The sequence below is a fragment of the Leopardus geoffroyi genome, chromosome E1, assembly GCF_018350155.1.
Source record: "Leopardus geoffroyi isolate Oge1 chromosome E1, O.geoffroyi_Oge1_pat1.0, whole genome shotgun sequence".
NCBI lineage: Eukaryota > Metazoa > Chordata > Mammalia > Carnivora > Felidae > Leopardus > Leopardus geoffroyi.
The window spans coordinates 56,019,975-56,045,621 of NC_059330.1; the positions used below are offsets into that span (position 1 = coordinate 56,019,975).

At 49.0% G+C, this 25,647-nt stretch overlaps 2 protein-coding genes across 5 annotated transcripts; both read left to right on the forward strand.

The window, feature by feature from the left end:
• The first annotated feature begins 218 nt into the window (after window positions 1-218).
• TEN1 (TEN1 subunit of CST complex) lies at window positions 219-21,118 on the forward strand. 3 transcript variants are annotated; one of them, XM_045489673.1, is made up of 5 exons: window positions 219-351; window positions 5,799-5,908; window positions 7,312-7,432; window positions 11,402-11,556; window positions 20,704-21,118. In XM_045489673.1, exons 3-5 carry the CDS (start codon window positions 7,344-7,346, stop codon window positions 20,931-20,933), a joined length of 474 nt encoding a protein of 157 aa, XP_045345629.1. In that variant the 5' UTR covers window positions 219-351; window positions 5,799-5,908; window positions 7,312-7,343; the 3' UTR covers window positions 20,934-21,118. The 3 variants fall into 3 exon arrangements, with proteins under 3 accessions (XP_045345629.1, XP_045345631.1, XP_045345632.1); XM_045489675.1 differs by having other exon boundaries at window positions 239-351; window positions 5,802-5,908; XM_045489676.1 differs by lacking the exons at window positions 5,799-5,908; window positions 7,312-7,432 and having other exon boundaries at window positions 242-351; window positions 20,704-20,967.
• On the forward strand, window positions 21,087-25,400 carry CDK3 (cyclin dependent kinase 3). 2 transcript variants are annotated; one of them, XM_045489671.1, is made up of 8 exons: window positions 21,087-21,217; window positions 21,751-21,876; window positions 22,196-22,273; window positions 22,356-22,476; window positions 22,579-22,749; window positions 22,840-22,941; window positions 23,429-23,632; window positions 24,690-25,400. In XM_045489671.1, exons 1-8 carry the CDS (start codon window positions 21,087-21,089, stop codon window positions 24,813-24,815), a joined length of 1,059 nt encoding a protein of 352 aa, XP_045345627.1. In that variant the 3' UTR covers window positions 24,816-25,400. The 2 variants fall into 2 exon arrangements, with proteins under 2 accessions (XP_045345627.1, XP_045345628.1); XM_045489672.1 differs by having other exon boundaries at window positions 21,189-21,876.
• The last annotated feature ends 247 nt before the right edge of the window (window positions 25,401-25,647 follow it).

The following is a 25,647-nucleotide window of genomic DNA, read 5'->3' on the forward strand; positions in this document are numbered from 1 at the left end:
AGGCGGCGCCGGCGTGGACGCCGTGACCGTGGCCGGCAGGGGGGCGGACGAGCCCCCCGCTCTCGTCTAGGGAAGTCCTAGGGCGGCCCCCAGGGAAGGGGACCCCGGAAGACGAGCCAGAAATTGCCCTGGAGGAAGAAGCGCGGAGCTCCCGCTAACCCGCCCCTCCCTCGTCACGTGACCGCGCGGGGCGAAAAGAGGGAACCCAGGGCCGCTGCGACGCGCGGACAGGTTGGCGACGGGGTTGGGAAGGGGCGGGACGACGCGACTGAGGAGGAGTGCGCCTGCGCCTTAGCAGTTGCCGGTCCCTCCGCTTCCGGGTCCGCGTGCAAAGGCCTCCCCGGAAATGAGGTGAGAAGGTGGACCCAAGGTTCTGGGCGGGGTTGAGTCTGTCGGCCGTGGGACGTTGTTGGGGTGGGTTGTCGTAGGATTTCCCCGAGCCCTTCCAGGTTGGAGGAAGAAAAAGGGACTAGAACAAAAGTTGCCCTGGGAAGAGACTCCAGTTATCTTGTGTTAAGATAATGGCATCCTTGCTGCCTGAAGCTTCGGGGAGCTGAGTATGGGATTGCCGGCGCTGCTCCCTGTCTGTGGGGTGGGTGTGGACCAGATTGTGACCGAGCTGGCAGTTTAGAGGTCTTGGTATCCGGACTTTTTTGTTTTCCCAGTTATCATTGTCGTCATCAAAGTAACAGTTGCCCACGTTTAGGGTACCTAGTATCCGAGAATTTGTAATGAGAAAGCTCCCCATCCTCAGAGGCAGCCCCCTTCAACCAATTGTGTTTTTAATTCTGATTACTAAAAAATTGCTAAACAAAATACTTACATGCTAGTTCCTGATTTCTTCTAGTTACCGTTTGACTTCATACCATGATAAATGAGGATCGAGCATGGTACACCATCCCCTTCTTTATCTCTCCCTAATTTACCCTTGTAACTTGAAGCAACCTACTCATCCATTGGGTTTTAAAACTATGCACTCCGTTCTGTGTTACTTATTACATCAGTTTTTAGTAGTAATCCTGGGAATAGGTTAAGGTAAGTGAAGGATCCCCTTGGGACACAATTTAAGGGAGCGCTAATCAAGATTGATAAAGGCAGGATAGTTATTACTGATCTTTCCTTTTGTCTCAGTTCCCCATATACCAGGACTAGCCACTGTTGCTACGTTTTTAATGCCCCCAGACATTAAACTATTATTTAGTTTGGCTACTGTGTTTGGATTTGACTCCTCTTGTCAGAAGCTGGCTTTCCAAATACCACCAAGGTAACAATATAAGACAAAAGTGAGGTGATGGCTTACTCAGGTAAGGGAGAGCACTACTTGGCAGAGCTTTGGCAGGGCCTCAGGAGAAGGTAAGGCCAGAATTTATGGTGAGTTGGAAGTTTGGTTTAAGGCATGTCGTTCACTTCAGGGTTGGGTAAGAGCTGATGCACGACAGTAGAAAAATGGTGGAAACGTCAAGGCAAGAGAATTCAGATCATCTCAGCGGGCAAACTGGCTATTGATTGTCAAACCATTTGCATAGGCTGGACATTCAGGAAAAGTATTTAAAGGGGAAAAAAAATGCTAACGGAAGCGTAGGACCACAAAGTCCCGTTAATGTAGGCAGTAAGATGTGGTTTGGGTTCTCTGTGTCCAGGCTGAGTGTGGAGGTAGATGGTCTTTTCTTCATGAATACATTCACCTGTTCAGTAAATGTTTGATACTGTACCAGATGCTGTGTTAGGCACAGGAGAGACTCTGAGGAATAGAGGAAACCCTGTCCTCCCGGAACTGGTAATCTAGTGGGAGACAGAGGCATTAAACAAGTAAACAAATCCCACTGTTTGAAATTGTATTATTCAGGGGCGCCTGGGTGGCGCAGTCGGTTGAGCGTCCGACTTCAGCCAGGTCACGATCTCGCCGTCCGTGAGTTCGAGCCCCGCGTCGGGCTCTGGGCTGATGGCTCAGAGCCTGGAGCCTGTTTCCGATTCTGTGTCTCCCTCTCTCTCTGCCCCTCCCCCGTTCATGCTCTGTCTCTCTCTGTCCCAAAAATAAATAAACGTTGAAAAAAAAAATTAAAAAAGAAATTGTATTATTCAGTAAACTGGAATGAAAGAAAATAAGTGAAGCTAAGGGGATAGAGTGACTGGGGGTGGTGGAGAATGAGAATTTGGAGAGGGTCGACAGGGAAGTCCTCGCCGAGGAAGAGGAGGATGAGGTGGGGCCAAAGTAAGGAAAGGAAACCAGTTACGTGAAGGTCTGGGGAAGACTGCTCAAGTCTGAGGAAAAGCAAGTGTGCAGGTCCTGAGGGCGAGCTAGAGGAGATGTGGTGGTAAACAAGGGCAGAAAGGTAGGCCAGGTGCCAACACCATGTGGCATTGTGGGCCAACAAAAAGACTTTCAATTTTTTACTTTATTGATTTTTTGGAGACAGTGGGAGTGGGGGCGAAGGGCAGCGGGGGAGAGAGAGAGAGAGAGAGAGAGAGAGAGAGAGAGAGAGAGACAGAGATTGAGAATCTTAAGCAGGCTCACTGCTCAGCAAGGATCCTGGTGAAAGACTCGATCCCACGATCCTGGGGTCATGACAGCCAAAATCAAGAGTCGACAACTGACTCTTAGCCACCTAGATGCCCCAAGATCTTCAATTTTAAAAGGAGTTTATAATAGGAAGCTTTTAGATTTTCATTGGGGTTATGTGATCTGATTTACATTTTTAAACATTTTGTTGTGGAAATGTTCAAACGTACAAAGGTAGAAGGAATAATACAACAAACCCCATATACTTTTCCCCCAGGTCCAATAATTTTCCACTATAATTCCATCCACTTCCCTACCACATTAATTTTAAGTAAATCCAATATCCTATCACCTATAAATACTTTTAGGATGTATCTTTAAACTATTTTTAACATGATCCTAATATCATTATCACACTTGGAAATATTAGCACATATTTCTTGTCATCATTGCAATCAATTCAAATGTTTCTTAAAAAACTATCTACAGTAGGGGCACCTGGGTGGTTCAGTCAGTTAAGCATCTGACTTCAACTCAGGTCATGATCTCGTGGTTGATGAGTTTGGGCACCACGGGCTCTGTGGTTCCTCATGGGCTCTGTGGTTCCTCATCGGACTCTTACCCAGTACATGTAACATTCATTGATGATTCTTCTCTGGATACATTTTTACTCTGGTGATTGCAAAACTTTTAAAGACACTTGAACTTACATTTAAAATTTGTAGCAATCCCCATGTGATAGAATCTTCTGAGGCCAAAGTTCAAACAACCTGATGCAATTTGAACTTTAAAGTTGAAGGTTCGTTGTGCAATATAAGCTAACAAAGAATTGTAACTTTACAAACATTTATGAGTCAGGGTTGGTGATCAAGCCCAGGTGGGGGACAGTGTGGTGCTCTGAGACAACATGGGAGCACCACGCCCCTTCCCACATACCTTGCTCCACACGTCTCTTCCATCTGGCTGTTCCTGACTCTTATCTTTTTATCAACGTTTATTTATTTTTTGGGGGACAGAGAGAGACAGAGCATGAACGGGGGAGGGGCAGAGAGAGAGGGAGACACAGAATCGGAAACAGGCTCCAGGCTCTGAGCCATCAGCCCAGAGCCTGACGCGGGGCTCGAACTCACGGACCGCGAGATCGTGACCTGGCTAAAGTCGGACGCTTAACCGACTGCGCCACCCAGGCGCCCCATATCTTTTTATAATAAACTGAGGATCTCTTCCAATTGTGGAGTAGTAAACATATACGATCAAGATTCTTATCCCCTAGAAGGAAACCCAAAGCTGATAAAAGCTGTAATGATCTTGGTTTTGGGTGTTACTTCTCTGTCCTTCAGTCCTACTGCAGAAATCTTAGCAATTGCTTCAGAAAAAAGAGGAAGAAGCAGTCACACTGGGTCACTATCCTTCCCATCCTTCCCGTATGGTATTTTCTAATTTCCCAGTTGTTTTTTAAAAAAGAAGATTTCTCTTGTTCATACCGTGGATTTTTCTCCCAGAAGTGGGTATTTTGCCTTGGGCAATGAAAAGGGAAGGCTCCCAAGTACAGGTTATACCAGTACTCAGACTTCTAAAGACGTTATTTGAAATCCTGCTGAGCCACAAGAAAAGCCAGTCCTGACATACCTACTCAGAAACACTCTTGAATGTCTGATGATACATAGATAATGATTTGGTGAGCCCGCTGTGCTTTGTAAATTAACAGACATGTCTTAATAAACACATAGCAACTTTTGTTGGAAAAAAAAAATCAGTGAGGTTAAAATTTACAAAAGCGCATGCCCCCTCCCCAGAGTCAATTCCACTGTATGATAATTCAAAAAATAATAATAAATTTAGTGATGTGGTTACTTACAGCGTATAGTATATGTGGTGTCTGAGAGCAGAAAAGTTACTTTTTACCAACGATTCTAAGTTTTCGCCTTTTTGCTAGATTGGACAGAATTGTCCCCCTTATTCCAAAACAGAAACCACAACATTTTCCCCTTACGGCTGACTTGTGGGTTTTTTTTTTTTTTTTTTTTTTGGTTTGTTTTTTTGCTTCTCTCTCATGCCAGAGATGATTAGGGGGCTCTCTCATTTCTGGGGACAGGAACGGCTCTGCTCCCTGGTCACAGTGATTAGAACATCGGCACTTAGGGCAAAATAGGATGGGGCCTTGGCCACTTGCCCCTGTGCCGCTGTTGTACACGCTATCTTGAAATGACCCTAGAACATTGACCCACAACACTCCTGATGAACCCCACGTTAGAGGTCCTGAAACCAATTGTGCAAGTTGCTAGGTAACAAAACTTCTGCACTAAAGCTGTGTCCTCTGGTTTTTCCAAGAATCTTACTGGGGATGATATAATTACAAATTTCTTTGTTTATATGTCCATTGGCGCATCCTGTCAAATAGTTGAAGCTGTCACCTTCAGGATTCCTTTGTCATTAATCCTCATGGTCCTCGTGTCATTGAACTCTGGAGTGTTCTTTTGCTCTCACATATGCAAATGTACATACTAGATGTAAACGCCTGCTCCTTACTTTTTTTTCCTAATGATAGATCTTGGAGATCTTGCCATGCAAACGCATATAATGTGTCATCCTAAGAAGCCTGCTGAATGTCCATAGTATCATTATTACATCACTTATATAACTGGTCTTTTCTTTCTCTTTTTAAATTTTTTTTTTTATGTTTTTATTTATTTTTGAGTGACAGAGGCAGAACATGTGTGGGGGAGGGGCAGAGAGAAAGGGAGACACAGAATCCCAAGCAGGCTCCAGGCTCTGAGCTGTCAGCACAGAGCCCCCCATGCAGGGCTCAAACTCATGAACCGTGAGATCATGACCTGAGCCGAAGTCGGACGCTTAACCGACTGAGCCACCCCGGTGCCCCTTCTCTTTCTCTTTTTAAAATTACTAACAAAAACTCGTAACCCTAGCGTAACCATGAGAAAGACATTAGACAAAACCGAAACGGAAGATCATAGTACAAAATACATACCTCAAAATTCTCAAGGTCAAAAGGCAAGGAGAGTCTGAGAAATTATCACAGCCTAGAAGAGTCTAAAGAGACATAACAACTGAATGTAATGCGGCATTCCGGAAGGGACTGTGGAACAGAAAAGGGACATTAGGGAAAAAACTAAGGAAATCCAAACATAGTATGTTGTTGAGTTGTTAATAACATATTGATATAGGTTCATTAATAGTGGCAAATGTGTCGTACTAATGTAAGATGTTAATTAGAGGGAAAACTGGGTATGATGTACTATCTTTACAGGGTTGCTGTTTTTTTTTTTTTTTCTTTCAGTAGGCTCCACTCCCAGCACTGAGCCCAACGTGGAGCTCGAACTCGAGACCCTGAGATCCAGAAGTGAGCTGATAACAAGAGTTGGACGCTTACCCAACTGAGCCACCCAGGTGCCCCTACAGGTTTTTTTTTTTTATAAATTTTTTTTTAATGTTTATTTATTTTTGAGAGAGACAGAGACAGAGACAGAGTGTGAGCTGGGGAAGGGGCAGAGAGAGGGAGACACAGAATCCGAAGCAGGCTCCAGACGCTGAGCTGTCAGCACAGAGCCGGACGTGGGGCTCGAACCCATGAACCATGAGATCATGACCTGAGCCGAAGTCGGACACTAAGCCGACTGAGCCACCAGGCGCCCCCCCCTTTTTTTAAAAATATAAATCTAAAACTGTTCAAAAATAAACAGGTGATTTTTAAAAAGTGAAGACTCCCTTTATGTACACCTAGGAAAGAATGTCAAAATATATCAGGTGAAAAAAAATCAAGATATGGGACAGCATGTATACTGTAGGGGGGAAATAAATATCTACTTATATTTACTTTTATTTGCATAATGCAACACTGGAAGGGTGCATAAGAAATGAGTAAAACTGGTTTTATTTAAGGGCCAGGGTTGGCAAACGTCAGCCCAGGCCAGATCCAGCTCACGGCATGTTTTTGTAAATAAAGTTTAAGGAACAAGCCATGCTCATTTCTCTATGTATTGTTGTGATTGCCATACTACAATGGCAGGGTTCAGTAGTCACCACAGAGATCGTGTGTCACCCTCTGCCCTTTCACAGACCCCTCTTCAGGGGATCGGGGAGGGAGTGGGTTGCATAGGGATTTGGGTGGGACAACACTTTTCCACGTAGATCGTGTTTTATGTTGTTTTGTTTTTTAAAATTGGTGAATGCATAACCTATCAAAAATCTGATTTTTCACTTTTTTAAGTGTTAATTTTTTTTAAATGTGTTTATTGATTAAAAAAAAATTTTTTTAATGTTTATTTTTGAGAGAGAGACAGAGTGGGAGTAGGGGAGGAGCAGAGAGAGAGAGAGAGAGAGAGACACAGAATCTGAAGCAATCTCCAGGCTCCGAGCTGTCAGCACAGAGCCTGACGTGGGACTCCAACTCACAGACCACGAGATCATGACCTGAGCCGAAGTCAGACGCTTAACTGACTGAGACACCCAGGAGCCCTAAAGTGTTCTTATTTATTTTTGAGAGAGAGAGACAGAGAGACACAGAGACAGAGACAGAGTGTGGGGGAGGGAGGGGCAGAGACAGAGGGAGGCACCGAATCTGAGGCAGGCTCCAGGCTCCGAGGTGTAGCAGAGCCCAAGGTGGGGCTCATACCCACGAACTGTGTAATCATGACCTGAGCTGAAGTCAGAAACTCAACCGACTGAGCCACCCAGGCACCCCGAAATATTTTGTTTTTTATTAAACTGCTACCCACTGGAACTAGCCTTTCCTGTGTGGCTGGTCTCAGGAACCTGCTAATCTCAGTCTTGTGTTCTGCTTGGTTTGTCAGGAATCTTCAAAAATCCACCTCTGCTCTTTGAGATGCTGCCCAAACCTGGGATCTATTACTTCCCCTGGGAAGTCAGTGCTGGCCAAGTTCCCGACGGGGGCACACTGAGAACATTCGGAAGGTCAGAATGGTTTTTTCACATAGTCGGGGGAATGTTTCAATTTGTCACCCTCACCCCCGACAGAAAAAAACTAATTAAAATAGTTTTATTATAATTTTGTCTAGTAATTTTTTTGATGTTTTTAGAAGTTTTATTTGACTCACGACTTCAACATCAAGAGTTGTATGCTTCCCTGACTGAGCCAACCAGGCGCCTCTTGTTATTTTTTTTTTAATTTTTTAATGTTTGTTTATTTATTTTGAGAGAGGGAGAGATAGAGAGCAAGCAGGAAAGGGGCAGAGAGAAAGGGAGACAGAATCCGAAGCAGGCTCCAGGCTCTGAGCTGTCAGCACAGAGCCCGATGCAGGGCTTGAACCCCCGAGCCGTGAGATCATGACCTGAGCCGAAGTCGGACACTCAACCGACTGAGCCACCCAGGCACCCCTAAATGCTAAAAAACTAGCATATTTTCATTGTACAAAATGTAGACAATCCCTAAAAGTATAAAGAAAGCAAGCAAAAACACATGTAATGCCACTTACTGTCTGGACAGCCACTGCTAACCTTTTGGTGATTACTTGACATGTTTTCATGTGTATGTACGTACATGAATGTGAGAATGGGTGTGTGTTCGCACAACATGTGTATAGCATCATTAGTCATTAGGGAAATGCAAATTAAAACCCACGATGAAGGGCGCCTGGGTGGCTCAATCAGTTAAGCATCTGACTTTATTTTTAAAGGGATGTCTTTTCTTTTCTTTTCTTTTCTTTCTTTCCTCCTACTTATTTTGAGAGAGAGAGCAAGCAGGGGAGGGGCAGAGAGAGGGAGAGAGAGAATCCCGGGAAGGCCCCACACTGTCAGTGCAGAGCCTGATGCAGGGCTTAAACTCGCAGACCATGAGATCACAGCCTGAGCTGAAATCAAGAGTTGGACACTTAACTGACTGAGCCATCTAGGTGCCCCAAGTATCTGACTCTTGATTTCAGGTCAGGTCATAATCTCAAGGCTCATGAGTTTGAGCCCTGCATTGGGCTTGACACCAACAGTGTGGAGCCTGCTTGGCATTCTCTCTCTCTCTCTCTCTCTCTCTCTCTCTCTCTCTCTCACACACACAAAACAAGTGAATAAACTTAAAAATATATTTAAGAAAAAGCCAATGAGATGCTCCTATACACTCACTAGAGTGGCTAAATTTAAAAAGACTAATAACATGGGGGTGCCTGGGTGACTCAGTTGGTTAAGGGTCCAACCCTTGATTTCGGCTCAGGTCACGATCTCATGGTTCATGAGTTCAAGACCCACATTGGGCTGTTCGACAACAGTGTGGAGCCTGCTTGGGATTCCCTCTCTCCCCCCGGCTTCTCTCTGCCCCTCCCCTGCTCTCTCGCGCTCTCTCAAAAATAAATAAACTATTAAAAAATTTTAAAAAAGACTAACAAAACCAAATGCTGGAACTCCTGTACACACTCCTGGTAGGAATGTAAAATGGTACAACTGTTTTGGAAAACAGTTTGGCAGTTTCTTTAAAAGCTACACAGGGGCTCCTAAGTGGCTCAGTTGGCTGAGCGTCTGACTCTTTGATTTCAGCTCAGGTCATGATCCCAGGGTCATGGGATCGAGCCCTGCTTAGGGCTCCGCACTGAGTGTGAGGCCTGCTTGAGATTGTCTCTCTCTCTCTCTCTCTCTCTTTCTCTGTCTTTAAAATAAAAGAAAGAAAGAGAAAGAAAGAAAAAAGATTTAAAAGGTAAACATGTATCTCATGCAGTGCCTGACTGGCTGAGTCCATAGAGCATGAAACTCTTATGATCTCAGGGTTATGAGTTCAAGCCCCACATTGGGTATAAGAGATTACTTAAATTAAAATATACATATATGTGTGTGTGTGTATATGAACATATATCTATCATGATCCAGCTAAATGAAAACATGTCTGCACCAAGATTTGTGCACAATATTTTAATTTTTTAAAATGTTTTATTCATTTTTGAGAGAGACAGAGAGACAGAGCACGAGCAGGGGAGGGGCAGAGAGAGAGGGAGACACAGAATCTCAAGCAGGCTCCAGGCTCCGAGCTGTCAGCACAGAGCCCGACGTGGGGCTCGAACTCACCACGAGATCGTGACCTGAACCGAAGTCAGACGCTTAACCTACTGAGCCACCCACACGCCCCTTGTGCACAGTTTATAGCAGCTTTCTTTGTAATAGCCAGAAACTAGAAGCATCCGGATGTCCATTTGAGTGAATAAATAAATTGTGGTGTATCCACACAATGGAATACTACTCAGAAGTAAAATGGAGTGAACTATTGTAACATGCACTGATACGGATGAATCTCAAAATAAATATGCTGAAGTAAGGAAACCACGCCCCCCCTCAAAGTTACATGTTGTATGACTCCTTTTATATAAAAGTCTAGAAAATGCACAGTAATCTGTAATGGAAAAAAGGAGACCGGTTGCCTGCAGGAGTTCCCTGGGTGTGGCATGTAGGAGGATTACCAAAAGGCAAGAGAGAACTTTTCAGGGTGATGAAAATGATATGTTCCCTGTCTTCATTCTCAAGTGTGTACGATGTCAAATGTCAAATTTTGTCCCTTAAATATGTATTGTTTATTGTATGTCAGTTATACCTAAGTAAAACTGGAGGGGAAGACCATATGTTATAGAGTATCCAAACAGAGGAGGGCAGAAGGCTTGAAGAAGCACTTCCTAAAAGCAGATATACATAACAATTAGCAGGCCTACAAATGAGTGAACAATTTTGCATATGACGATTAAAAAATATATATGTATATACACTCAAATGGACAATAAGCACATGAAAAGATGCTCAACATCATTAGTCACCAGGGAGATGCAAATTAAAACCACAATGATATAGTATTTTCATGCCCAGTAGAATGGCTAAAATTAAAAAGACTGACCATACCAAGTACTGGCCAGGATTCGGAGTGACTAGAATCCTCAGATGTTATGGGTGGGGTGCAAAATGGCACAACCATTTTGAAAAACAATTTGGCAGTTTCTTTTTTTTTTTTTATGATTATTTATTTTTGAGAGAGAGACACAGAGCACGAGTAGGGGAGGGGCAGAGAGAGAGGGAGACACAGAATCCGAAGCAGGATCCAGGCTCTGAGCTGTCAGCACAGAGCCCAATGCGGGGCTTGAACCCATGAGGCTTGCCAGATCATGACCTGAGCCGAAGTCAGACACTTAACCAACTGAGCCACCCAGGTGCCCCTACACTTTTATTCTTTTTAAGAGAGGGGGAGAGAGAACGCATATGCGTGCAAGTGGGAGAAGGGCAGAGAGAGAGAGAGAGAGAGAGAGAGAATCTTAAGCAGGCTCCACACTTTATATCCCATGACCCAGGCATCATGACCTGAGCTGAAATCAAGAGTTCGACGCTCAATTGACTGATCCACCCAGGCACCCCAAACAAATTATTTTTAATAATTTCAATGGTGTCCTACTGAGCAATAAAAGGAATAAACCACTGATTTACCCAACAGCATAAATGAATCTCAAAACCATTATGCTGACCGAAAGAAGCTAGACACAAAAGAATACATATTGTTCTGATTCTATTTATATGAGGCGCTTGAGTAGAAAAATTCATCTGTAGAGACCAAAAGCAGATCAGTGGGTTGCCTGGGATGGGAGATGGGGAGATTGATTTCAGAGTGGCACAAGGGAACTTTTGGGGGTGATAGAAATGTGCCAAAGCACCCTGAAATGTGGCGAATCTTAATTGGGGTGGTGGTTATATAAGTGTATACTTTTGTCAACACTCTTTAAACAAATGCCTTTTAATGCATAGAATTTATATCTTAACAATGTAGACTGAAAACAATTTTCTGACTTGTTGCTGCCATTTTTATATCTCTGACCAGAGTCCCCTGGATTTATGGGGCTCCCGGAACCTCTTGAGCTTTTAGTGTTTGTTCTGTGTGTGGATACAAATGATCACGCTTTTCCTGACCTGCAGGTTGTGCCTCTATGACATGACTCAGTCCCGAGTCACCCTGAGGGCTCAGCATGGATCTGACGAGCACCAGATCCTGGTGTGTACCAAGCTGGTGGAGCCGTTCCAAGCTCAAGTGGACTCCATGTATCTTGTCCTTGGGGAGCTCGAGCACCAGGGTGAGTCGTGGCCTCACACACTCTTTTCACTGTGGGTCCCGAGTGGGACAGTCTTCAGTCAGGATGGGGCCTGGCTTCTGACCCAACAAGAGTCCCTCACTGGGGTTAACTTTCCTTCTAAACCAGCCCACAAGTTCAAGGACTCGTGGGAAACGGATGTGATCCAGCTCAGTGGACCTGCTCTCCGGAAGTGAGAGAGGAGAGAACCCATTAATTTCTGAAGGCTTACCATGTGCTAAGCCTGGTACTAGATAGTTTGCTTAAATCCTTGTGAATCTGCCCACCGGTCTTCAACTGAGTCTTAACTGTTGCCGTTTCATAGGTGAGAAAACCAAGGCTCAGAGAGGATGGGGCTAGAATAACAGGCCAAGAAGTCAGGGTGAGAGAAATAGAAGGGAAGGAGTATCAGCAACCTGGGAGAATCTCTCCCAGGCATCAAGTGTCGAAGGTTGCTCTTTTTTTTTTTTTTTTTTTTTTTAATGTTTATTTTTGAAAGGGAGAGAGAGCACAAGAGAGTGTGCGTGTGTGTGCACAAGAGCAGGGGAGGGGCAGAGAGAGGGGGACAGAGCATCCGAAGCGGGCTCTGATGTGGGGCTCAGACTCACAGACCGCGAGGTCATGACCTGAGCTGAAGTTGGACGCTCAACCGACAGAGCCACTCAGGCGTGCCGAAGGTTGTTCTTTAAAACCTAGGTACTTGAATGAATTCTTTGCTTCGCTCTCTGGCCATTCCCGTGTCATCTTCCTTTACACAGCTGATATCATACTATGTAATGTGGTATCTGGTTATTTTGGCTTCACGTACATTGTAAACATTTCCCCAGGTTTTAAAAGTTTGTGTAGACATAGTGTTTTATAGCCATATAATATTTTATATGTACCTTGATGCACACGACCACTGCACGTGTATATTGTTTCCATTTTTTGCTCTTACAAAAATACTGTACGTTGACTGGTTAAAGAAATTATAGTATATTCAGTCACTGGGATGTTATGCAGCCATTAAAAATGGTGTTGTAGGGGCACCTGGGTGGCTCAGTCGGTTAAGCGTCTGACCTCAGCTCAGATCATGATCTCACAGTTTGTGAGTTCGAGCCCCACATTAGGTTCTGTGCTGACAGCTCAGAGCCTGGAGCCTGCTTCAGATTCCGAGTCTCCCTCTCTCTGCCCCTCCCCTACTCATGCTCTGTCTCTATCTCTCAAAAATGAATAAACATTAAAAAAAATTTTTTTTTTAATGGTGTTGTAAATCTTTTATCAGTTGACATGAAGATATGTTCATAGGAGCACCTGGGTGGCTCAGTCGGTTAAGCGTCCGACTTCGGCTCAGGTCATGATCTTGCGGTCCGTGAGTTCGAGACCCGCGTCGGGCTCTGTGCTGACAGCTCAGAGCCTGGAGCCTGTTTCGGATTCTGTGTCTCCCTCTCTCTCTGACCGTCCCCCATTCATGCTCTGTCTCTCTCTGTCTCAAAAATAAATAAACGTTAAAAAAATTAAAAAAAAAAAAAAGAAGATATGTTCATAATATCTTACTAACAAAAAACAGTTTACAGGGGCGCCTGGGTGACTCGGTTGGCTGAGTGTCCGACTTCGGCTCAGGTCATGATCTCATGGTCCGTGAGTTCAAGTCCTGTGTTGGGCTCTGTGCTGACAGCTCAGAGCCTGGAGCCTGCTTCTGATTCTGTGTCTCCCTCTCTGACCCCCCCCAGTCATGCTCTGTCTCTCTCTGTCTCAAAACTAAATAAACATTAAAAAAATTTTTAAATAAAAAAAAAGAAAAAAAAGAAAAAGGAGTTTACAAAACAGTATGTATTGTAAGATCACATTTTTTAAGATTTTATTTTTAAGTAATCTCTATATCCAATGTGAGGCTCAAACTTACAACCCTGAGATCAAGAGTCACCTACTATCCCAACTAAGCCAGCCAGGCACCCCTAATATACATGTTTTTTGCATACATCTCTGTATATGAAAGATTATTCACCGAAATGTTAATAGAAGTTATTTCTGGTGGTGGGATTGTGGGATTCTTTGTATTTTTATTAGCATTTTACAGTGAAAACATATTGCTTTTTTTAAATCTTTCCTTAAAAATGTTTTTAATTGATTATTTTGAGAGAGAGAGAGCATGAGCATGAGAGAGAGAGAGCATGAGAAAGGCAGAGAAAGAGAGAGAATCCCAAGCAGGCTCTGCGATGTCAGCACAGAGCCTGATGCAGGGCTCAAACCCGCGAACTTCGAGATCCTGACCTGAGCTGAAATCAAGAGTCGGGGGCACCTGGGTGGCTTAGTTGGTTAAGCATCCAACTTTAGCTCAGGTCATGACCTCACTGTTCATGAGCTCGAGCCCCCCCCGCCATCGGGCTCTGTGCTGATAGTTCAGAGCCTGGAGCCTGCTTCAGATGTCGTGTCCCTCTCTCTGCCCCTAACCCACTCACACTGTGTCTCTCTCCCTCAAAAATAAACATTTCAAAAAATTTTTTAAATAAAAGAGTCAGACACTTAACTGACTGAGCCACCCAGGTGCCCCGAAAATGTATGCTTTTATAGCCAGAGGGTAAAAATGTTAAAAAAAAAAAATTGTCGGGCCTGGGTGGCGCAGTCGGTTAAGCGTCCGACTTCAGCCAGGTCACGATCTCGCGGTCCGTGAGTTCGAGCCCCGCGTCGGGCTCTGGGCTGATGGCTCAGAGCCTGGAGCCTGTTTCCGATTCTGTGTCTCCCTCTCTCTCTGCCCCTCCCCCGTTCATGCTCTGTCTCTCTCTGTCCCAAAAATAAATAAACGTTGAAAAAAAAAAAAAATTGTCTACATTGAGATATATTAAAAATGCCACAGTTAATACCCTTCGGCACTAATCTCTGTCCACTTTCTGATTATTGCCTCAGGCTAGTTTCCTGAACATAGAGTTGCTGTATCAGAGGATACAAACACACACGTTTCTTGCTTTACATCACTAATGTCCTTTCTAAAAGTCAGGGTGGTTTTTCACCCTGGATGAAATGTATTAGAAGAAATGTTAATGTTCATGTTTAATTATCTTTGATTTCATAATAGTTAATCTCTATTCAGGCTCAAGCCTTTGAGCTCACAGAGTTCCTGCCCTCCTGTTGATTTGAGAGAGGCATCAGGAGGGGGCTGCGAATGGGTACAACGGGCTTTTGCACAAATGATTTCTACTTTGACTGCAGCCCCAGGTCACCTGAGGCTTTCTCCTGTACCCCCAGCCCTGCAGTGAATCCTGGGAGCTCTCGGGAGCCCACTGCACAGAGTCTGGGGTGCTAAGGCCTGCTTGCCAATACAGAGAGGGGTTGAAACTTAGGACGGCAGGCCAGGATGAGAGCAGGACCTGGCGTGGATGTTCAGAATTACTTGTGGGAAGAAAAATGGAAAAAAACTTGTGTAAGTTCAACCCATGTAATTTTTTTAATCTAATATTTTCTTTTTTTTTTTTTTCAATGTTTATTTATTTTTGGGACAGAGAGAGACAGAGCATGAACGGGGGAGGGGCAGAGAGAGAGGGAGACACAGAATCGGAAACAGGCTCCAGGCTCTGAGCCATCAGCCCAGAGCCTGACGCGGGGCTCGAACTCACGGACCGCGAGATCGTGACCTGGCTGAAGTCGGACGCTTAACCGACTGCGCCACCCAGGCGCCCCGAATCTAATATTTTCAAATCAAATGTGCGTGAGTGGAATGGTAGAATGGACCTCCCTGTCTGTACCCATCACCCAGACTCAGCCGGGATCCATAGTCTACGGTTCCTGAGTCTCCACTGCCTGCATTTATTTATTTGTTTTATTGAGGTCTTTTAGAGCAAATCTGATATCATTTTGTTTACCCAGAAACACCTCGCAGGTCTCTAACATTACCACAGTCATACTCAAACAAATTAACTGTTCTTGATATAATAGAATACATTTGTCCATGTTTACTCTCCTCCTCGCCATGGCTTTTTTTTTTTTTTTTTTTTTTTTTTGAGAGAGAGAGGCAGAGACAGAGACAGACAGAGACGGAGGATATGAAGCCAGCTCCCCACCGAGAGTGAAGAGCCCCGTGCGTGGCTTGAACTCATGAACCATGACATCTTGATCTGAGCCAAAGTCAGATGCTTTAACCGACTAAGCCACCCAGGTGCCTCTCCATGGCTTTTTAAAAAATTGGTTAGTTCAGATCAAGATCCCAAGTCTATATATGGCATAAAGACTTGGGTTACATACCCCAAGTCTCTTGTAATATTTCTGGTTTCTTTTTTTTTCTTTCTTTCTTTATTTTTTTATTTTTGAAAGAGAGAGAGAGAGTGGGAGAGGGGTAGTGAGAGAGGGAGACACAGAATCCGAAGCAGGCTCCAGGCTCTGAGCTGTCAGCACAGAGCCCGACACAGGGCTCGAACTCATGAACTGCCTCGTGGCTCATGACCTGAGCCGAAGTCGGACGCTCAACTGACTGAGCCACCTAGGTGCCCCATCTTTTTTTAAATGCCATTTATTAGAGAACTCGGGTCTGGAATTGGCCAATTGCTTCCTCCTGGTTGCGTTAAACCTTCTCCGTCCTGCCTTTTCCTGAGGGTAGTTCAGGGACAGCACAGGGTCGAAGAGAAGCAAAGGTTCTTTAGATAGGAATCACAGTCAATAAATGCAAGAAACTTCGAGAGGCACCTCTTTGAAAGCCCTGATGAAATAATGAATCTAGGCCAAGATTGATCTTATCACTGGCTGCTCCCATCGTTCCATGAAAGTATGACTGGAACATTGCAAAGCCGGAGTCAGCCAGCAGCACCCACACCCGCCCGATAAGCCAGACACCGCGGAAGTGGATCGATCAGTGTTGCACCTGCGCCGTGACTCACTTTGAAAGCACAGACAGCACCACTCTCAAGTGTCTTTGCGTCCCCGCTCCCCAAAACTGAACCTGAATAATCAAGCCTCAGATCAAGCAGCAGTCTCCCTAGGCTCTGGCTACGTTACTGCTTCTCCTTACTTTCATCACAGTCTATTTTTTTCTTTCTTAAAAAAATGTTTCAGAGGCCCCCCCCCCGGGTGGCTCAGTCGGTTAAACGTCCCAACTTCGGCTCAGGTCATGATCTCATGGTTCGTGAGTTCGAGCCCCACGTCGGGCTCTGTGCTGGTGGCTCAGAGCCTGGAACCTGCTTCGGATTCTGTGTCTCCCTCTCTCTCTGCCCCTCCCCCACTCACACTCGGTCTCTCTCAAAAATTAATAAACACTAAAAAAAAATTTTTTTTTAAGTTTCCCCCAAATTTCTAATTTCTGAATAACACATGCTCATCATTGGCAACTGACACGGGAGGAAAGACAACGATGGGGGGCTTGGGGCAGAGTGTGGGCTGAACGTGGAGGTGGCCGCTGATCCATATAGACCAAGATGCTCCTGTGTGGCTGCTTTCAGACCTCCTCCGTATGTCCTGTCCCAGCCAGATTCCAAGTCCTTTGGGGCACAAAGGTCATCTAGACACAAGACAATGCCCTGTGGCAAGCTTAGCAGTTCTGATGACAGAAAAGAGGCCACTTAAGGTCACTTTCTGAAATTTGTGCACACAGCTAGCCAAGAAGAACAAAAAGGTGAAGCTATGTCAGAAACCTGCTGGCTGTGACACATTCTTTGGGCACCATCTAAGGGCTCAAGGACTTCCTGCCCAGGGATTGAGGTTTGGGGATGTAGGCTTTCCCCCAGTGCTGCTCCAGAGTCCCTAGACTTCCTAGGCTGCAGGTGACCTTGCCTACAGCGAGAGGGCTGCCCTAGGGCCCTCACCATAAATCCCATAAACCCCACCTGCCTGGTTTTCTTCCAGCTGACTGTTGTTCCCTTACAAGCCTTCCTGTCGTGTTCTCTAGAACCTTCCCTCCTCCCTGAAAGACTCCTTTTTATGCTCTCACCTTCGATGGGACTTGCCTGAAACCTGGCTCTTCCCCAGGACAACAGCTCCCCTCCTGTCCCCAAGTGGCACCTGGTCAGCTTCCCAGGTCACTGCCGCCACCAGACCCGGAGAGGTGCCAGCAGCCAGCTGGCTCCTCAGGTCTGCCGTTGTGAATCCTTATCCTTCTCTGCGGCCAACCGGTTCTGCCTACAGGCGCCTCTTGCCCCACCTCTGCGTCCCAAGGCCGAATCTCTGCCACCTGAAACTGCGACCTTGCGACCTCGTACCTACCTGTCTGCTGCTCTCTCTTCTGCAGCGCCCCGCAGGACCTGTGGACCTGAGACACTCCTTCCTTTTTCTCCCACCTTCTCTGCCCTTCACTTTCCCCTCCTGTAGCCCCACCTCACTCTGAGGGCAGCCCCTTTGCTGGCAGAACTTTCACGCCCTCGCTTCCATCACAGTGGCCCGATCAACCCCCAACCTTCGCCCTCTCGGGTCCCACCTGTTGATGGAGAAGGTTCACATGCTCTGTGGATTCCCAGCATGATGGTTTCAAGGTGTCCTGCCGCACCGGGCCTTCTGCGTGTCCCAGTCAACCCACCCTCCCGTGGTCCACCACATCTTTTCAGCCACTCACCTGTCACACATCTGCTTCATCACCTCCATGCTTTCGGCAGATGACCTTGCCTCCTGTGTCCCGGGTGAAATCTTAAATGACCTGCGTCCACACCCACCAGACGCTCCTTGCGTCTCGTCTGGGAGAGAGAAGGGTCCGACCTCCGTGCGGCTCAGCCCCTGTGCTGTGACGCACTGCCTGCCCTTCCGTGGGGACTTTGCTCTCCCAACTGAGTCCTTAACCTGTTCCCACTGCTTCTTCCTTCTCAACACATAAATCCCTCAAGCTTCTTGTATATTAAAATAATAGCGTCCTGGGGCGCCTGGGTGGCTCAGTCGGTTAAGCGTGACTTTGGCTCAGGTCGTGATCTAGCGGTTTGTAGGTTCGAGCCCCGCGTCGGGCTCTGTGCTGACAGCTCGGCGCCTGGAGCCTGCTTCCGGTTCTGTGTCTCCTTCTCTCTCTGCCCCTCCCCCACTTGTGCTCTGTCTCTATCAAAACGAAATAAACGTAAAATTAAAAAAATTTTTTTAATAATAGTGTCCTCTTCCGTGTCCCTACCTTGCTGTGGCCCTCCTTCTCTGGGCAAACTTCCTAAAAGCAGGTCTGTTTTGGGGGCGCCTGGGTGGCTCCGTCAGTTAAGCACCCGACTCTTGATTTCAGCTCAGGTCATGATCTCATGGTGCACGGGTTCAAGCCCCACAGAGCGCAGAGCCTGCTTGGAATTCTCTCTCTGCCCCTCCCCTGCTCAGGCTCACGCTCTCTCTCTCTCTCCCCAAATAAATACACTTAAAAGAAAGAAGGTCTGTTCTTCATATCACCCCTTCCTTCTCTCCTACCCACGCCTCTACCCACTGCATTCCAGCGTTGTCTTCATCCAGGCTCTGTTGCTCTGGGTTCGTTAAACTTCCAAGAACTTCCCCTAAATGACTCTCTCCTTGGCCGTCTTGTGTATAAACGCCGTTCTCCCCTCCCTACAGCATTTCGTCAAATGCTTTCAATCCCAGTTATAGAGACCTTCTGCAGACGGACTGACACCGATGGACTGATAGACTGACCCAGTTTGTCCCTTGTGGTAACCGTCTTTCTAAAGGTCACCTCCATGTTTAATAACATTTTTCATTCACAGGGAGAAACGTGTTCCTCAATGTAAATAGAGAAGGGAGTGTTTCCCCAGGCTGGCGGGAGGGAAGGGCTGATAGGCATCATGCAAGGAAAGTCCTGCGAAATCAAGTCAATTAACTAATGAAATCTTCGTACAGGTGGTTTTAATTGCAAACGAGAGCTGTGATTTTGTTCTTGCTTGTCCCGTGTCACCCTGAACATGGGCAGCTGCTCTGTGACACCTGTGTGGGGCTACACGTGTCACAAGAAAAGGTCTAGCCTTTCGGTGCCAAGTGACGTTTGCCAGGTATCCTGTTTGATTCATCAGTATCCATCACCCAGCTATTCCTGAAGTGGCCCAAGTGATGAGAATCAACCATCTACAGCGATGGAGAGATCCAGACGGTGCCACACGGCCACTGCTCTCCAGGCTGTGCCCTGTCTGCAGCCCAGCACTGGGACCAGTGGAAGCTGAGGACACACAGGCAGCCTCCTGTTCCGAACAAGTTTATCTGCCGGTGCTGAAGGCTGGAATCTAGACAGTCCAACATTCTGAATTGTGCCCCCAGGCTATGTTAAATCAAGAAAGTGGTCTAGGGGGCGCCTGGGTGGCTCAGCCAGTTAAGCATCCCACTTTGGCTCAGGTCACGATCTCACGGTTCGTGGGTTCGAGCCCTGTGTCGGACTCTGTGCTGACAGCTCAGAGCCTGGAGCTTGTTTCAGATTCTGTGTCTCCCTCTCTCTCTGCTCCTCCCCTGCTAGCACTGTCTCTCTCTCTCTCTGCCTCAAAAATAAACATTAAAAAAAAAAATTTTTTTTTAAATCGTCTAGGGGTACCTGGCTGGCTCAGTCAGTAGAGTGCGCAATTCTTGATCTCGGAGTTGTGAGTTCAAGCCCCATATTGAGAGTAGAGCCTACTTAAAAAAAAAAAAAAAAAAAAAAAAAGAAAGAAAGTAAAAGAAAAAAAAAAAAAGAAAGAAAGCGGTCTAGACTAGGAGGATGGTGATTGAGACCCTCTTCAACCCCAGGCACTTGGGACCTACAGAGCAGGTGGCAGGAATTAAGACGACAAAGGAGGGGCACCTGGGTGGCTTAGTCGGTGAAGCATCTGAATCTTGATCTCAGCTCAGCGCTTGATCTCAGGGTCCTGAGTTCGAGCCCCACGTTGGGCTCCACGCGGGGTGTGGAGCCTACTTTATGAGACTGACCCGCTGCCCACTGCACTAAGAAGGCGACAAGTGGAGCCTACTTAAAAAAAAAAAAAAAAAAAAAGACAACAAAGGAGGGAAGTAGAGGGTACCTCGATCTGGCCCTTCTGCCATGCAGGAGTGGGATTTTCAGGCTATCCCCTCGGTTCCAGACATGTGCCAATTGTGGTGTGGCAGGGCCACAGTTCTGAAGCCCTAGAAGGAAAATTACGGGGACTCCACGCGCCATCCCTCCAACTCATCCTGTTAAAATTCAGTCCTGAGAGCAAGGCCAGGGGAAACAGCTGGCATGCATCCGTAAGGTGACCCATGTGTCAGCCACTGCCAGTGCCTTGTGCTTGTGTCTTTCAGACGGAGGCTCCGTGGTGAAGGCCCGGGTGCTGACTTGTGTGGAAGGAATGAATCTGCCCTTGTTAGAACAAGCCGTCCGGGAGCAGAGGAGGTACCAGCAGGAGAGGGACAGCAGCCAGCAGCAAGCGACAGTGCCTGACAGCTGTCCCTCCCAAACTTTCCCTGAAGTCAAGCCCCCTGGAGATGCCAGAGCCACTGCAGGGAAGACGCAGGACCTTCCCCAGGAGTGACAGCCTTTGTCTGGAGCTGGAGAGAAGGGGTGGGGGTGGGGGTGGGGTGGGGTTGCTAATTTGGATTGTTCCAGACACCCTGTGGGAGGCTGCACTGTGGGGTGCTGGGGCCTGAGCCTCGAGTGGGAATATGGAGGGTTCTGGAAAGTCCTCATGAATAAAAACCCCAGTGGGGGGAGACCTTGTGTTGTGTGCACGTGGTGCAGCGCCGGCGGGGACCAGGAGGGGGAGCCGGGGAGCCGGCAGCCTGTTAGCAGTGAAGCTCCAGGAGCACAGGGTTTCTGGTGAATTCTGGGCTGCGGTTACCAGGGGGGTGGTGCTGGGGGTCCCCAGGGCTCGGGTGGGGGTCCCAGGATGCATGGGGGCTGTCCCCACCGAGGTTCTGCACTCACAGGAGGCTGAGCGTCCCCAGACAGTTGAGGCCCAGCCCCTCACCCTGGCCTTGCGGCCTAGAGCACGACTGTGGCTTCAGAAACCCTTCCGGACCCCTGACCTCTGCCGTTAGCTGCCCTGACCTCTACCCCGGCCCCTCAGGCCACCCTTCTGGGTAGCCTTCGCCCCCAGAACCTGGGGCTGACAGAGCAGAGGCGGGAGCTCCGCTGAGAAGTTTGGGCCCTCCTGCGCTCCGTAGCTGGGCACCTTCCTGCCTGGGCTGGGGGAGGCCTGCGCTGGGGATGTGTTCTCTGGGGCTGAGTGGGGCAGAGGCGGACCTGGGCCCAGGCAGGGGCTGGCCTAGGTGTTCCGGGGGGGCTGGAGGGGCAGCGGGGGCGCTGGGTGTGCCAGTGAATGCCCCAGGCGCCCTCTGTTTCCTGGGCAGCTCTGCGGCTATGGATGTGTTCCAGAAGGTAGAGAAGATCGGAGAGGGCACCTATGGGGTGGTGTATAAGGCCAAGAACAAGGAGACGGGGCAGCTCGTGGCCCTCAAGAAGATCAGGCTGGATTTGTGAGTGCCCGGAGGGCCCCGGGACACATCAGCCCCAGGGGTGACCCCCATCCGTCCCACACCTCAGGGTGCACTTCTGAGTGTGCCCAGTTACAGCGGGGGGGGGGGCGCAGAGGTGCAGCCCTCCTCGTTCCCTCCACGCTTTCCCCGGGGCCCCTGGTGGTGCTAGTGTGTGCCTCGTGAGGACCGCAGCGCCCCGTCGCTGGGGGCCGGGCCATCCTTCTGGAATACGGAACACACAGGTGACTCCCCCCCCCCCCGGGGCAGAAGCACCCTTCTTGGCTCCCGGCCTCCACTGCCGTACCCTCCTTTCCCGTAGGGAAACTGAGGGAGTCCCAAGCACTGCCATCAGGGAGATCTCCCTGCTCAAAGAACTGAAGCACCCCAACATCGTCAGGTGAGGTGGGGAAGGAGGCGGGGAGGCTGGGCCCGTCTCCGTCCAGCCGGGAGCCGTGTTGTGACTGGTGGACCCCGGCCAGGCTGCTGGATGTGGTGCACAGCGAGAAGAAGCTTTACCTGGTGTTTGAGTTCCTCAGCCAGGACCTAAAGAAGTACATGGACTCCACGCCGGCCTCCGAGCTCCCCCTGCACTTGGTCAAGGTAGCGAGGGAAGGACGGGGAAGGCCGGGGAAGGCCAGCGAACGCCCCCCTCCGCCAGCCCCGCTTCCGCTCATCCGGCCCCTTCCTTGCTCCCTGTTGCAGAGCTACCTCTTCCAGCTGCTGCAGGGGGTGAGTTTCTGCCACTCTCATCGGGTCATCCACCGAGACCTGAAGCCCCAGAATCTGCTCATCAATGAGTTGGGTGCCATCAAGCTGGCTGACTTCGGACTGGCTCGAGCCTTCGGGGTGCCCCTACGCACCTACACCCACGAGGTTCCGCAGGCCCCGGGGGAGAGGACGGCTGAAGGGATGTCACCTGAACACTCAGCCACCCTGCATGATGCTGTTTTCTTGCTCCCACAGGTGGTGACACTTTGGTATCGCGCCCCTGAGATCCTCTTGGGCAGCAAGTTCTATTCCACGGCTGTGGATGTCTGGAGCATTGGCTGCATCTTTGCCGAGATGGTAAAGAGGGACAGGGGCGCCTGGGTGGCGCAGTCGGTTGAGCGTCCGACTTCAGCCAGGTCACGACCTCGCGGTCCGTGAGTTCAAGCCCCGCGTCGGGCTCTGGGCTGATGGCTCAGAGCCTGGAGCCTGTTTCCGATTCTGTGTCTCCCTCTCTCTCTGCCCCTCCCCCGTTCATGCTCTGTCTCTCTCTGTTGCAAAAATAAATAAACGTTGAAAAAAAAAATTAAAAAAAAGAGGGACAGACATGGCCACAGGGGGCGCTACAGGCAGGGTCCTGCTGGGGGAGGAGGGGGACAGTGTGACTCTGATGCACCCATTAGAGGTGGATTAAGGCGTGTTTGGGACTGGTTGCGGGACTAAGGAAGCGGAGCTCATTCCAGAAAAGGTCGGGATTCTCAGCACAGCCCCGGGAAGGATATCTTATCTGGTGTTGGATTCTGTATGACAAGGGAGTGGACCCCACACCCCATCTCCCTCATTGCAGGTGACCCGTAGAGCCCTGTTTCCTGGTGACTCTGAGATTGACCAGCTCTTTCGGATCTTTCGGACCCTGGGGACGCCCAGTGAAGCCATGTGGCCAGGAGTCACCCAGCTGCCCGACTATAAGGGCAGTTTCCCCAAGTGGACCAGGAAGGGGTTGGAGGAGATTGTGCCCGGCCTGGAACCAGAGGGCAAGGACCTGCTCATGGTAGGTACAGGTTGGGGGCAGGGGAGGGCCAGAAAGGCTGCTGCTCCCACCACAAGTGTCCTCTTTGTCAGCCAGCCCCTTGTGTCACCTCACCTCCTTCTGAGTCTCTTTTCTGACCCCTGATTGTCCCACACCCTGCACGTACTGATTGTTCAATCTGGCGACCCCCTCCCCTGAGGAGTCGAGTGTTTGTGTTTCCTTTTAAAACTCCGATCTTCTAGTTAGTTAGTTAGCTTTGTTTTTATGTTGTGATACCTGCCCTTTCTCTGTAAGCGCTCCCGGGCAGGCAGCACGCCTCCTGCCATGGTGGTTACTCTCTGCACCAGGCTGTTCCCTGCCGTCTGGGCCCCTGCCACACAGCCTTCACTCACCTGTCCTGTTGTACCATCTTGACCACTGGGCTGGGCCCAGGCCAGGCTGCTCGGGAGGCCCCAGGCAGAACCACCTCTTCTGGCCCACAAAGATTTGGGGCCACGTTTGTCTCTTTAATCTGGTTGTTGGGCCAGAGGAAGGCAGGGCCGTATTTTCATCTTTCCAGAGGCCTGCGTAGGTCTGTCTGCCAACCCAGTGCCAGCAGGACGGCATAGACCTCCAGCCAGGTCGCTTAGCACTCCATCTGGATTACTCCTAGGCAAGGGGTCTGTCCGCAGCCTAGCCGGGCTCAGGGACTCCTACTTCCTGCCCCGCCCTCAAGCATGCGCCCTGGACAGCTTGGGCCCTCGCCTTCTCCGTACATAGAAGTCTGTCTCAACCAGACACGGGCTGAGGCCTGGGAACCTCAGGCAGGGAGAAGACAGATGGTCTCAGCCTCTCGTCCGCAGGAGGCGGGGAAGGTTTCCCAGGGCCGGACCGGAACTCATTCTTTGTCCCCAGATTCCAAGAGCATCCAGTTCTCCAGAGCTGGCTTGCGAGCTGGGAGAGGGTAGTTGCCTGCGGGTCTGGCTTGAAGGCAGCTGCTCCTGGGTTTGGGGCCCGCCCCCCAGGGCCCGAGGGTAACTCCTCTCAGGGGCCCGGCCCAGCCCAGGGCTCAATCTCTTTTCTCCTCCTTCCTCCACAGCAACTCCTGCAGTACGACCCCAGCCAGCGGATCTCCGCCAAGGCCGCCCTCGCACATCCCTACTTCTTGTCCGCCGAGACCTCCCCGGCCCCCCCGCAGTATGTGGTGGAGCGTTTCTGCCGCTGAGAGGGTGTGAGGTCCTCCGCCTCGGAGCCTCTCTCCGCTGCTGCCCCAGCTGCCTCCCCACCCATGTCCCAAGAAAGAGGACCTATCTGGGAGAGAGCAAAGTTCTGAGGAATTTGGCATCGGCTGCCAGAGAGCGGAGTTTGGGTTAGTCCTGCCCGCAGGTTAACAAGTTCCAGTGTTGTTTGTTGGGTTTGACAGTATCGGTTCAAGACGGGGGGGCACCGGAGCTCTGTGCGCAGGGGGTATGTTAGAGGTTGGGCCCCCTGCCACAAGAACAGCTGCTGAGATGAGGAGGAAGCCTGCCCCCGTGTGGCGGCGAGGCAGAGCCAGACAAGCCCCCCCCCCCACCCCCCCCAAGGGAAGGGCTGCCCCCTGCCGGTCGTTTTGGCTTTAAAATGTTTGGGGGAAGAGTTGCATACCAGTTAAGAGTCCCAGTTTAACGGGAAGAGAGAGGACATTTTCCTGATCCCAGGGAACGTCTGGGATGTGTGTGGCTGTTCTAAGTACCTGTCTTATACTTAGGATATGCTTATGTTGTTTGCCTCTGGCTTTAAGAACGGTAAATAAAAGTGCTATATTTCCTGAGTTTTCCAGTGTTTTTCTTGGGGGCGGGGGGGAAGGGCGCGTACCAAGGACTTGCTGACAAGGGGGAGGTTGACAGAAGGCTGGAGACTGTTCCTGGCCAGAAGTCAAAGTCCCGGAGCAGAGGCAGTGGGGACGGGAGGGGCTGCTCAGGGTCTCTCCGGGGCCTGCCGGTGCACCCCTCCCAGAGTCAAGGGAGCCAAAGCCCTTGGAAGCATCCATTCCCTTGGCCAGGCTGGGTGGATGGGTC

Bases quoted from the DNA above. Each gene is read 5' to 3' on its own strand.
- TEN1 (XM_045489673.1), top strand. From the start codon at position 7,344: ATGCTGCCCAAACCTGGGATCTATTACTTCCCCTGGGAAGTCAGTGCT. The intron at 7,433-11,401 runs GTCAGAATGGTT...CCTGACCTGCAG, and splicing joins ACACTGAGAACATTCGGAAG to GTTGTGCCTCTATGACATGA. The intron at 11,557-20,703 runs GTGAGTCGTGGC...TGTGTCTTTCAG, and splicing joins TGGGGAGCTCGAGCACCAGG to ACGGAGGCTCCGTGGTGAAG.
- CDK3 (XM_045489672.1), top strand. From the start codon at position 21,608: ATGTGTTCTCTGGGGCTGAGTGGGGCAGAGGCGGACCTGGGCCCAGGC. The intron at 22,750-22,839 runs GTTCCGCAGGCC...TTGCTCCCACAG, and splicing joins TACGCACCTACACCCACGAG to GTGGTGACACTTTGGTATCG. The intron at 23,633-24,689 runs GTAGGTACAGGT...CTTCCTCCACAG, and splicing joins AGGGCAAGGACCTGCTCATG to CAACTCCTGCAGTACGACCC.